Consider the following 12,600-nt stretch of genomic DNA (forward strand, 5'->3'; position numbering starts at 1 on the left):
GCTGCACACAATTTGCATGTACGGACTCATGCACCTAACAATGATCATGGTAGCCGAACAAAATGATTAACGCTTGCATACAAAAGGTGGAATTTCCCAGCTAGGAATCCTGCCGGAAGCATTATCAGCACGTCATCATCATGCAGTATAAAACGATTCCTCCAGTTTGAGTACGACATATGAAGACCTGAGCATGTATTATACTCCAAGATCCGACCGGACAGTTGCTCAGCGAAAGGCGCCTAGCCTGGCCACCCACTGCCGGTCCCATCCATCCTCACTAATCTGGAATTAGGCGTCATGGAGCCGACGGATTCGCTGTCAAGAGCTACCCTTTTTGGCTGTCCACAAGGCGTTTGTCCCCTGGTGCTGCTGCGTCATCGGAATCCGTTGCAACTTGGGCGAGGCTGCCGCTGCATCATGTGCATGTGGAGGAGGTGGTGGCGGCGGCCCCCCGCTTCCTCCAAGGGGTATATGACCCCGTCCCCGCGTCAGTTTTTTATAAGCGCAAGTGGAAAGATGATGTGAGGGTCATATGGGAGTGTGGTCTCTCCCGTTTGGCCATTTCCCTGCTATATAAGAGCTGCACACTTACACTTGGCCACAACCACAGCAGAGGCAGATTCTATATCCATCTAGTATTGGCAGAGCAAGAGCAAGAGCAAGAGCACAGCACAGCTTTCTTCCTTCACAACCACCTTCCTGTTCAGGCGCCCGTTCTAGCTCAGGATGGAGTACAAGGGGAAGAGCCATGGCAGCAAGCACCGGGGAGGGTCCGGATCAGGAGGGCTCAGCAGGATGCTGCGGGAGCACAAGGCCAGGCTCTACATCATTCGCCGATGCGTCGTCATGCTCCTCTGCTCTTGATCCCATTCTTCTTCTCGATAGCTTAGGCTTGACAGATTCTTTGGTGCGTGAGTACATAACATAGGGTAGTTTAGAAGGTCCCGATGGATGTTGCTCCAAGTTTTGGTGTGGTATGGTGCTCCTAAGTCCTGCAATGGCAAGGTTGTACATGTACTCATGTGTCAGGTGTTGGAGTGTTACTTTGTGTGTTTGCTCTATCAGCACAAGCGAATTATCTCAAGAATAAAAAGGGGTACCCCTGGCATTCCATTTTTATCTACATCTCAGTTTTAGTCTGCGATGCCGATTGCTTTACCCACAAAATTGGCAGCACTGTCACATTTTTTTGAAGAACTTGCATTCTTGTCAGTCCAATATTTTGGAAGCTAACGTCATACCTACAAATTTTGAAGTGATTCATCTCATCCTATGTCCAATTTACTGTGATACAGAGCAATTGCCACACATCGTATAAAATCTTCAGGGATTTTGCTTATTTCGTACTATACACTCGGTTGCTAATAGCTCGTTGAACAGCAATCCAATGATTTCTCTTACTTGACGTCGATGTCATGCATGCTTCGTATAATATACATACAGATATTCTTGAATTTTGTACAGCACTATGAATTCATGTATGTAATATGCTGGTAAATGCATACCCTGTCATTGTATAATGCATTTTATCAGTCCAGTCATCTTACTTTGTTTTTATTTTAGTCCAAATTGAATTTTTGAGTTGGCCGTAGAAATAAAATTGCTATTTTTCATCAATGTTATCCCAAAGCATGGCTATTTTAATTCTGGGTTTATATGCATAAAACATATTGTTAGTTTTATTAGAGAGTAACAGTTCCCTGCAAAAAAAAAGTAAAGTGCATTTTTATCCCTCAACAGATCCCCAAGTGTGACTTTCATCCCTGATTTCCTTTGGGTGCAATCATCCCTCAACTCTTAATACTGAGTAGATTTAGTCCCTTATAGTGGTGTTCTAAACCGGTTTAGCTCAAATAAGTATTGGAACATGGACTTTGCTCCGACAAAGATTTCTAGCAAATGGCGGCGTCATCTTTGCTGCCGAGCATATGCTCGTGCTTGGGAAGCCTTGTGCGCCCTGTAGACCATACATTGGTCACCTGGAACATCTATTTATGCCGACGGCAATGGTTCCCGCTATTAATGGTCTCCATCGTCGCGTCTTTCTCCTCTAGGCCGAGCGCAACCCTAAAGAAGAGGGCAACACAATCCATGTGAAGACGAACAAAAGAAGAGAGATGGGATAGTATCAACAAGGGAGGAGTTGCTCACGTGCCTTTCTAATGTACGTGTACCAGAGATGACCGTGGTGGTCGCCGGATATGCGATGGTCGAAATCTTTGGGCAAGGAGAAAAATAGAACTAGGGTGATGAGAGGGTGTCGGTGGTGTAGTCGGGAGGACCAGGAAGCGGTGTGACGTCATGCCCGCTAGACGCGAGGAAGACAGCATTGGTGTCGTGATGCTCGAGAGGTCATGTCGTTATCCCCTTCAGCCATGGCGTAGCGAGCCAGCGACATGCACCTCCCGATGAAGGGGCGACGATGCCATGTGGGAGAACACTGGTGCGGCAGCGCTAGACTGTGTACGTGTCCCCAATATTGGGTTTGACGGTGGAGTACCACTCTCGGGAACTAAATCTAACTGGTAATAAGAGCTAAGGGACGACGACCATACCAAAATAAGTTCCAGGACTAAAGCCACTTCCCAATAAGTTGAGGGATGAAAATGCACTTTACTATTAGAATAGAGCAATGAAATTTTCCACTAAAATGAATTTATGCCAACTTAGAAATCAACATCATGTATGACTCGCGGAGGTGGCAGCAACTCGAATGTGGTTTATCCTTGCCAGTGTCCATCTAGAGGAAATGGATTGAAAGCATTGCATGGCGCATTACAAATCTTAGGCTTTGTTGTTTGAATTGGAGCACGACAAGCAGCAACAGTATGCTATCAAAAGGCATGTAATGCACTTCCCACACAAAAAGGCCATATATAAGGCACTGTACTGAATACTTTTTCTGTATTGGCTTAAAAATAGAGCAAACAACGCAAAACCACAACTTTAGGGGGTCATAATTTCATTTTACCACAACTTTTAGGGTTTGCAACAAGGAACCCCATATTTTGAGGTAGTGATTCAAAAATAACTCACATCTGCATCTAAGCCATTTTAATAGTAAAACTGACTCTCGGGGCCCACCCATCAGACGTGGCAAACAACACAACACAAACGATGTGCAACTAGGTTGAGTTGGATTAGTTAGCTATCCTTGAGCTTCGACAACCCTCTCACAATGGCACCAACAACTCCAATTTGGCAACTTGGTAGTGAAGTGAGGCGACGATGGTGGTAGCCAACCATGACGAATTCTTTGAGCTCTTACCCAGGCTCTCACCAACTGCAACGAATCCTCTGAGCTCCCGCCCAGGCCCTCACCGACTATGACTAGGGCGTCTGTCATGCCCCTCCACCACTGCCTCGATGCTAACAACAAGGACATGCAACTTCACGGTGGCAATAACCAATTATGATGGTGATTGTAGGCCCCCAACCCACCTTGCCACTTGTCCATGACTGCGATGACAACTGGGTCCTCCGAGATGCCCCCTCCATGTTTCTTCGATGTAGTGGACACATCTTGGCGTGTTTCAAGCGGCCACTTTGACAGCCATGGCTTGATGTGTCTTCATCGTGATTACAAATGACCATGCCTTGAATGTCAACTCGATGCTACGATGACCACTACTCGGAGCTGACTGTCGCGTTCATAGCTAGGAGCTGGAGGCTGGAAGCTTTTTTTGTTTGAGAAAAGACACCTAATGCTCATCGGGTGGCTGAAAGTTGTAGAGCTAAGACAAGAATGAAACAACTAAACCTGTTTTTTTGGCCGGGTTCTGAGCACAGCATACGAATAGGGGAATTATGTGTATGTGAATCAACCTCGTTCCAATGCATTGTCGTCGCAGTCACCTCTGAGGCATGGCCAACGACACTTCAATTCGGTGCCAAATTTTAGTCTTCATCGCCATTCCCTAAAGAGGGAGGAGAGGGGCAAGTCACGCTGTGTCCCATCCGCAAGTCTCAAACGGTCGCCATTAGAGTTGGCAGTCGATGTTGCCTTGCTTCATCTTCAAGTTTTCGTCGATAACTTCGGCGTGCGCTGACTCTTGGGGCAGAGAGAGAGAGAAGCGATTCAGATCACAAGGGCGATAGGAAAGTGGTTTGGCTCAACATATGCGAGGGAGCTGGTGTGTCACACTGTCTACATGGCACATTTACATGGGCCTTGGAGGCCGATTTTGCTATTAACAACGCTTGTTTGTGAAGCACTTCCTCAAAACAGGGGTTTCTTACTACAAACCATAAAATCTATGGCAAAGTGAAATTATGACCTCTGAATTTGAGCTTTTGTGTTATTAGCAACGTTATTTTTTTTAATAATTTAAGAATGTACATATTTTGATTTAATATTTCAAAGCCAATCATTTCGTAGTTTTCTAGGCTTTTGGACTAGGCTTCAGGCGGAAAACTAAGACCTAAGGCCTATTTGGACGTTGGTATTGGGCCATGAGTATACCGCTAGTCATTTTGTTTATTGAAAAGAGCGAACCCTAGCCTTTGCATCATCATGATGCACAGAACCAAAACTACTGCTAGACATATAACATCCCTTCTTATGGATGGTGTGCCGCCAAGCGCTCGTGTTAGTGATAAACCTTAACAGCTGACGAGGCACATCATCGAGTGATTGCCTCTGGGTGATTAATACTTTACACATGAGCCTCCTGTTGCAAGCTCAAGATGCAAAGATGAAGAGTCATGGCAACAAGCACAAGGGATCAGAATCGGGAGGGCTGAGCAAGATGCCGAGGGAGCACAAGGCTAGGATCTACATCATCCCCCAATATGCCAGCATGCTCCTCTTCTCATGATATGATTCTTCTCTCTTGCGTACGCTTGATAGATTCTTTGGGGCGTGCGCACATACTATTGCATTACAAAATAGTAAAACTGAGCCACCTAAGGGCCTTCCAAGGTGATTTGATCCCGCAAGTCGGCTAATCTATCTGCCCAACACTCCGGATCTCCCTTTTACGGCGCCACCCAACATGAACCAGTCTGGGCACAAAAATGGGTCACTACTTCACAAATTGATTATTTTGTCTTCTCGTTAACCGGTCCAGCACTTGATGCTCGGTCTGCAAACCCGACCCATCAAGTTTCATCTCCTTGCTTTGGGTGTTCCCGTTTGGTTACTTTTAAGACTGCTCCTAACTAGCGCCTTCTATCTACGCTGAGTAAGGATTCAGCGCTCACGTGCCCCGGTCCGTGGGCCGGCCCAACAACAAGGCGAGCAGCTTGCTCACAACATACTGGTTCTTGGTCGGCCGGTTCGCAGTTAATTGATCGACCGTTGACTTTGATGAAAATGCAATTTTTTTAAAATATTAATAATCAGGAATAAAACATGTTCAAGAATTTGGAAAAGTTTCTGAAGTAAAAAATCACAGGTTCAAAAAAAGTATGTAGATTTGATAAAAAATCACAAACTCCAAAAACTTCAAGAGTTTAAAGAAAAGTTCACGGGGATTCAAAAGATATGATTTAAAAAATTGTGCATTTTAAAATTTTTATGGATTTGAAAAAGTTCATGAATTTGAAAAAAAAAAAGCGGAGCAGGCAAGCCCATCCAAAAAGCGAAGGCCTATCTAAAACACATCCTTCTAGAAACTCGAACTAATGGTCGGCACTCGGCACGGCAGCGAGGTTTGACGAACGGAAGAGGGGAAAACCAAGAACTCTGGCGCGATGGCGAGGACGGGGCGGTCCGTGCTGCTCCTCCTCCTGATCCCGACGGCGCTCTCCCTGCTAATGCTCTCCGAGCGCCGCCTCTCCGTCGCGCTTAACCCCATCGGTAAGCCCCCCACCCCTCCCCGTCGTCGGTCTAATTCGATCGAGATCTGAGGCATTTTCTTGGCACTGCGGTTCTCACGGTATTTACGTCGGGTTTCTTGCAGAAAGGAAGGATTTGCCTGCCGAGATTGCGAGTCAGGTTAGTGTTTTTGTAGGATTTTGGGTTTTGGTACAGGGGCCGGAGATGTTCATGGACTTTAATGGTTTCTTTATGTTTTGACAGGGCCATAGCATCAAGGATAGCAAGCTAAATGCGCTTCCTCTGGTAAATTTTCTGTTAGTATGTTTCTTATGTCTTGGCCAACGAGTAATTATGGATTTCGACGCAGGAAACTCTGAGTTCTCTGAAGGAACCTGTCGGTGCCGTGTTAGCGGAGGAACCACTCCATTTGGCCAACGATTCGATTGAATCCCCGGACCAAGGTGTGCTTTATTTTCTTCCTGGTTTTGGGAAATTTTACACTGTACTAAAGATATATAGGTCTTGTGAGCTCCTGTCCTTAGACGGTTTGCACATGAACTGTTTGTAGAATTGCTACCGGGGAAGAAGGCCAACAGGGTGCTTTCTGAAATCACTTCTGGTGATGTTGCTGCATTGAAGGGTGGCTACCTGATCGACCAAGTGACAAGGCGGAAAGCACAAGATGGTGGTTTGGCGACGGGCTCGATGGATGGGCAGGAGAAGCACACAGGATCCCGGCAGCAGTCTTCTTCTGAGGTTGATACATGTTACTTCTCAGGCTTTAGGTGCATACTGGCAAATTTAGTTGAGTTGTCACCTGTGTATTTTTAATCTCTTTGTAGCGCCCCGGGTCCGGTACTATGCAGATCTAGCACATCCACTAGCATCCGCATAATATTGATCCTAAGACGCCACCTTCACACAGCGTAGACGTGCCAACGTGCACGCCATGTCGGTGGAAAGCAAGTATCACAGCACAATTGCAATACAGATCCACAAGAACATACGTACACAACAACTTCAAAGAGTCAAATTTAACGAATGGATACAATACAGGGGTCATTCCAGAACACGTTGGGCCCACCGTTCGTCTTCTGTGGCCAACCGCCTCAGAGTGATGCTGGATCTATTGAGCCCGTCGAGGGCTTGAGCTTGCGCGGCTTTGGTCTTCAGGGAGAGTTGCTCCTAGCGCCGCACAGTCCGGGGTGTCATCCAGGTGGTGTCCTGGGTCACATGGGTTGGGCCCCAGACGATCTGGCGATTGGCTCGGGCGGTCCAAGCGGCTTTTTCCGTGGGCAACAGTCCCTGCACTGGACGGTCTGACACGAGGGCCCGGTGTGTATTCGGGGTCACTCGTATTGATGATACCACCAAGCATCCCTGCAGTTTTTATAAGGATTACCACATTGTAGGCAAGGCACCAATAAACTCATGGTTCACAGACACTTGGAACACTTTGCTGCATTGGCGACTAGCGCATTAGTTTGGTCAGTCTGTTCTACTTTTCGTACATTACTTTACTTAGAAATGTTCATCCATATGCTGGAATCATCCTGGCTGCACTCTCTGCGGAATTTGGGCATTTCCATTTTGTTATGAAGAAAATTCACATAATTGTTTTTTGTTACATCTCAATGCGATAGGTTGCAATCATGATTTCTTGCCACATAACTTCATCTAAATTGTGTGGGCTTGTATTTGCAGGGAAGATCATTGGAGGCTATAACACAGATACCTCAGGGATATCAAGGTGCAGGGAAGAACCCTCAAAAAGAAAACACAGATGGTAGGAGTAAAAATATGGCTTTGTCGGATACTAGAATCCGGGATATCAAGGATCATTTAATCAAGGCAAAGGTCTACCTTGGTCTTGGAGCCATTCGAGCAAATCCTCAATACCTCAGGGACTTGCGACATCGGATACGGGAAGTTCAAAAGGTGCTTGGTGAAGCATCCAAGGACTCTGATCTACCGAAAAAGTATGGCTCCCAAATGTTTATGATTTTTTAAGTATTACATATTGTGGGCATTTTGCAGCCCCATGCAGTTATTCAGTAATCTTTAATTTATGTTGACTTATTCAGTGCCAATGAGAAGGTGAAAGCACTTGAGCTGACATTGGTCAAGGGCGAACAGACACAGGATGATTGCTCTGTTGTTGTCAAAAAGCTCCGGGCTATGCTTCATTCGGCAGAGGAGCAGCTGTATGCACAAAAAAAGCAAACTGTTTTTCTAACACAACTTGCAGCCAAAACCCTTCCCAAAGGTCTTCACTGCCTCCCCTTGACGCTAGCTAATGAATACTTTTCATTGGATCCTAGTCAGCAGCAATTCCCAAACCAGGAGAAACTTGATGATCCCAAACTGTATCACTATGCCTTGTTCTCAGATAATATATTGGCAACAGCAGTTGTTGTTAATTCGACAGTGTTAAATGCCAAGGTATGTATTCTTGATACTTCCTACTTGAGTTATGCTGATAGATAACATGCAACGTACCGAGTGGAATTTTTTGTCTGCAGCATCCTTCTCGTCATGTTTTCCACATAGTAACTGACAGACTAAATTATGCTCCAATGAGAATGTGGTTCCTCTCTAATCCTCCTGGAAAAGCAACAATTGAAGTACAAAATATTGACGAATTCACATGGCTAAATGACAGCTCGAGCCTGTTGCTGAAACAACTGGGATCTCAATCTATGATCGATTATTACTTTACGGCACAAAGTGCAAATTCAGATTCATATTTGAAGTACAGAAACCCAAAGTATCTTTCAATGCTTAATCATCTGCGATTCTACTTGCCTGAGATTTATCCAAAGCTCGACAAGATGGTTTTTCTTGATGGCGATGTAGTAGTAAGAAAGGACATAACTGGCCTCTGGTCAATCGATATGAAGGGGAAGGTTAATGGTGCTGTAGAGACTTGTGGAGAGAGCTTCCATAGCTTTGATGATTACTTGAATTTCTCAAGTCCTGTTGTTGCAAAGAATTTTGATCCCAATGCATGTCTCTGGGCTTTTGGAATGAATATATTTGATCTGGCTGAATGGAGGCGGCAGAACATAACTGAAATCTACCACTTTTGGCAGAAGCTTGTAAGTTTCACATACTTGTGATTACTTTCATACATGATAAATTACCCGAGATGTCTAGAACTAGCTTAGGGACAATATGGCTTCTATGCCTAAATAGGCTGATAAAGTTTTAAACTAAAGATCATGTGCAATGCTGAGTTTATTCATATCCCTCTATAAGGTTCTCCATGTTATATCGCAGATTGTCCATGTAATTAACACATCTAATATTTAGCTTACATGGGTAGCAAGATTTAGAGAAGTCTCTCAACACTTGTATTGTACAGAGTTTCAAAATTTGTGAGGACATGACTACTGTGCAAAAGATGAGAGAATCAGAGAACTATATAGTCCTTCTGAATTGTCAATAACTTGGAAGCTTTTAACTCCATCCTTTGTTTTATTTCAGAGAACCTGTCATTTGTTGTTTTCTTTTGCATTCCATTTGATAAATATTTGTCAACTTTCAATTGCAGAATGAAGACGGATTGCACTGGAAACTTGGCACTCTCCCTCTAGGTCTGGTTACATTCTGGAACAAGACATTCCCCCTCGATCGATCATGGCATGTTCTCGGTCTAGGTTACAACCCGCATGTAAGCAGTAGTGACGTGGAGCGTGCCGCGGTCATACATTACAATGGCAACATGAAGCCCTGGCTTGAGATTGGCCTGCCCAAGTTCCGAAGCTACTGGTCTGAATATCTTGACTACGATCAGCCTTTTCTGCGGGAATGCAACATCAATCCGTGAAGCAAGACCAGTGCCTCCCAAGCCATTCTGACATCTCTAGCCTAGTTAGTTCTGTGTTTGATCTATTTGTCGGCATCCCATGTTGGGTATGGTTTGTGGAGAAGGTTGTAGCGGTTGAGATTACATGCCAGTAGGGGAAAATAAGTTCTGCTGTGCAAATGCTTTTTGGCATGCCATCGTTGTGTACGAAATGTTAGATTGCTGCCGTCGAGTAACTGTAACGGGGAAGTTAGAAATACACGAGAAAAGACCCAAAGACCCTGGGTCTTACTACTAGTCAGACAGGGTTCAAGCCTCACTTCTACAGTATCTATTAAAATTGATGCCTAGTTGACAGCATTGTCAAATGTGTTTTTCCTTAAGTACTACTTGGCTTCTTGTTAGTTGGAAACTAACCTCGTGCCTACAAATTTAAATGGTTCATCTCATCTTATGTCCAATTTTGCAGTGATATAGAGCAATTGCTACATCTCATATAAAATCTTCAGATTTTTTTTCTTATTTCAATACGCTCAATCGCTCATAGCATGCTGAAAACAATCTACTAAGTTTTCTTGATGTTGATGTCATGCATACTTGGTACAATTCTTATAACCCCTCTGATCTAAATTAATTGACGCATATTTAGTACTCCCTCCGTCCCAAAATTCTTGTCTTAGATTTGTCTAGATACGGATGTATCTAATACTAAAACGTGACTTGATACATCCGTATTTAGACAAATCTAAGACAAGAATTTTGGGACGGAGGGAGTACAACTTTAGTACGAAGTTGTACTAAGTGTGTGTAAATTAATATGGATCGAAGGGAGTATATATTTTTTTCTATTTGAAAGGAGGTTAAACTATTTGGAAGGAGGTTAAACCCTGGCCTCTGCATCATGTGATGCACAATTTGGGTTTTATCATTTATGCCATTAGTTGTGTCTCATTACTCAGTTTTTTAAGGAAAGATGCGAGCCTGGCTTTAAATTAATAAATCCAAAAGCATCCAAGAAGGTTTAATTGTGTAGTTGTGTCCCACTAAGTTTTTTCACTAGGAGTTTCAACTGCTAAAAAATGCCATCGCTACATTAGGCAGATGCTAAAAAATGCCACTAGACTCCATTACTATCCGCTCAAATCCCGTTACCATGTTATATAACGAAAATACCAATGGACCCACATGTCCATTGACCTCTTTGTCACTACGATGGTGTGGGCTCACTCAATCCCCAACCGCCTTCTTATTTTCCTCTAAAATTACCTGCTTGCTTATTGCTAACAAGTGGAGACCACACTTGTCATTGTGAGATAGCAAGAGCTAACATGTGGGTCTAGGGGTATTTTGGTCATATTGTATGATCAACGGGTTTGACATGAAAATAATGATGTCTAATGCGAAAGTGCCATTCTACACCCAGGAGCAAATGCTCCTGGTGTGATCAGTAAAATCAAAAAAATAGAAAAAAAAATTCAAAAAATTTTGAAATTTTTTTGTGACATACTTTCACAAGTGTTTCTTGTGCATGAAAATTTTCACCACGAAATCACATTCATGGAAGTCGTGCCAAAAAAACAAAATCAGAGCTCCAAAATGCTTTTGTAAGTAACATTTTTAGAGCATTGATTTTTACCACATCTTCCACCAATGTGATTTCGCGATGAAATTTTACGTGCACAACAAACATTTGTATAAGTATGCCACACAAAAATTCAGAATTTTTTGACATTTTTTTTTAATTTACTGTTCACACCAGGAGCATTTGCTCCTGGGTGTAGAAACTCCACGTCCTGTCTAATGGCATTTTTTTAGCAAACATCTAATGGAATTTTGAGCAATCATCTAACAAATCGATGGCATTTCTGAGCAGTTGTAACTTATAATGGGAAAACTGAGTTGTGGGACACAACTAGTGCATAAATGATATAACCCCTCTATTAATTACTACTCATCAAAGTACAAAACAAAGATAAACAGGGATGCACCATTACAAGAGAGATGAATAAACAACTATGAGCAAGTCGATTTCTTTTGCAGCAACGCCTTTAGCAAGGGGTACCAGTACACGACCTCGCGCCATCATCGCCATGTCTGACTGAAAAAGGCCAGGAAAAGGATTTTCATCCCGAGTGTGGAGACCAACCACCGAAGGTCAGTACATCAGCAATGAAACAATGCCTTCAACGTCGTAATGAGACAAGATCGTCGATGTTGAGCCTGGCCAATAAAGGTCACAACAAGGGTTTTCACCATGGATCAAGCAGTGTCCCATCCACCACCTTGAAAATGTTGAAAATATGATTTAGAGGCAATAATAAAGTATTATTATATTTTAACGTTGTAATTAATGTTTATAGTTCTGTGCTATAATGGGAATGATTCTAAAATATGAGATTAAGATAAAACTCAGTTGTATGTGTGGAAACTTAAAAATCAAATTGATCCTTATTCTCGCCTCTAAGACTAGCTCATATATTGCAGAGATCTTGTTTTCCTGGTCATGAGCATGAAGATGCTGGCAATAATGAGAACACATTGTTGGTTGAACAATGGTGTTGGATACTCAAATTACTTCTAGAAAGGTGTGTGTGTGTGTGTGTGGGGGGGGGGGGGGGGGGGCGAAGAGGGCCTCCGCGTTGTCCGTTTGCAGGTGACGTGTTGTGGGGGCCTCCCGGGGGTTCTAACATCGTCCGATCTGTGAGCCCGTTGTCTAGGTCATCGGGCTCGTTCACACGATGGGTAGTTCGAGCCCGGCTGTGAGGGCCTACTTTGGTTGTTGCGCTAGCCGGCTTGTTTGCCTCGGGCTAGACAGGTGCGCACCAACCGCGCGTGGGGTGGTTGGAGAGAGTCGTCCGGCTAGGGTTGCCACATCGTGCAATTGTCGAAGCTGGGTCCACCTGTTAGCGCTTGTCGCCTCTTGTTGGGCTGCCTCGCTCTCACCAGCCATGAGCCGGGTGGTCGGAGAGGGCCATCCGAACAGGGTGTGGCCGCGACCCTGCCGGTTGGCTAGGGCCCAGCCATATCT

General features: G+C 44.2%; 1 protein-coding gene across 1 annotated transcript; it reads left to right on the forward strand.

The window, feature by feature from the left end:
- The first annotated feature begins 5,605 nt into the window (after positions 1-5,605).
- LOC123143532 (probable galacturonosyltransferase 4) lies at positions 5,606-9,932 on the forward strand. The gene is made up of 9 exons (XM_044562478.1): positions 5,606-5,803; positions 5,907-5,941; positions 6,026-6,067; positions 6,132-6,225; positions 6,333-6,520; positions 7,469-7,743; positions 7,849-8,206; positions 8,287-8,862; positions 9,318-9,932. The coding sequence occupies exons 1-9, from the start codon at positions 5,698-5,700 to the stop codon at positions 9,591-9,593; spliced, it is 1,950 nt and encodes a 649-aa protein (XP_044418413.1). The 5' UTR covers positions 5,606-5,697; the 3' UTR covers positions 9,594-9,932.
- The last annotated feature ends 2,668 nt before the right edge of the window (positions 9,933-12,600 follow it).

The sequence above is a fragment of the Triticum aestivum genome, chromosome 1B (genome assembly GCF_018294505.1).
Source record: "Triticum aestivum cultivar Chinese Spring chromosome 1B, IWGSC CS RefSeq v2.1, whole genome shotgun sequence".
Lineage (NCBI taxonomy): Eukaryota > Viridiplantae > Streptophyta > Magnoliopsida > Poales > Poaceae > Triticum > Triticum aestivum.

Bases quoted from the DNA above. Each gene is read 5' to 3' on its own strand.
- LOC123143532 (XM_044562478.1), top strand. From the start codon at position 5,698: ATGGCGAGGACGGGGCGGTCCGTGCTGCTCCTCCTCCTGATCCCGACG. The intron at 6,068-6,131 runs GTAAATTTTCTG...ATTTCGACGCAG, and splicing joins AGCTAAATGCGCTTCCTCTG to GAAACTCTGAGTTCTCTGAA. The intron at 7,744-7,848 runs GTATGGCTCCCA...TGACTTATTCAG, and splicing joins GACTCTGATCTACCGAAAAA to TGCCAATGAGAAGGTGAAAG.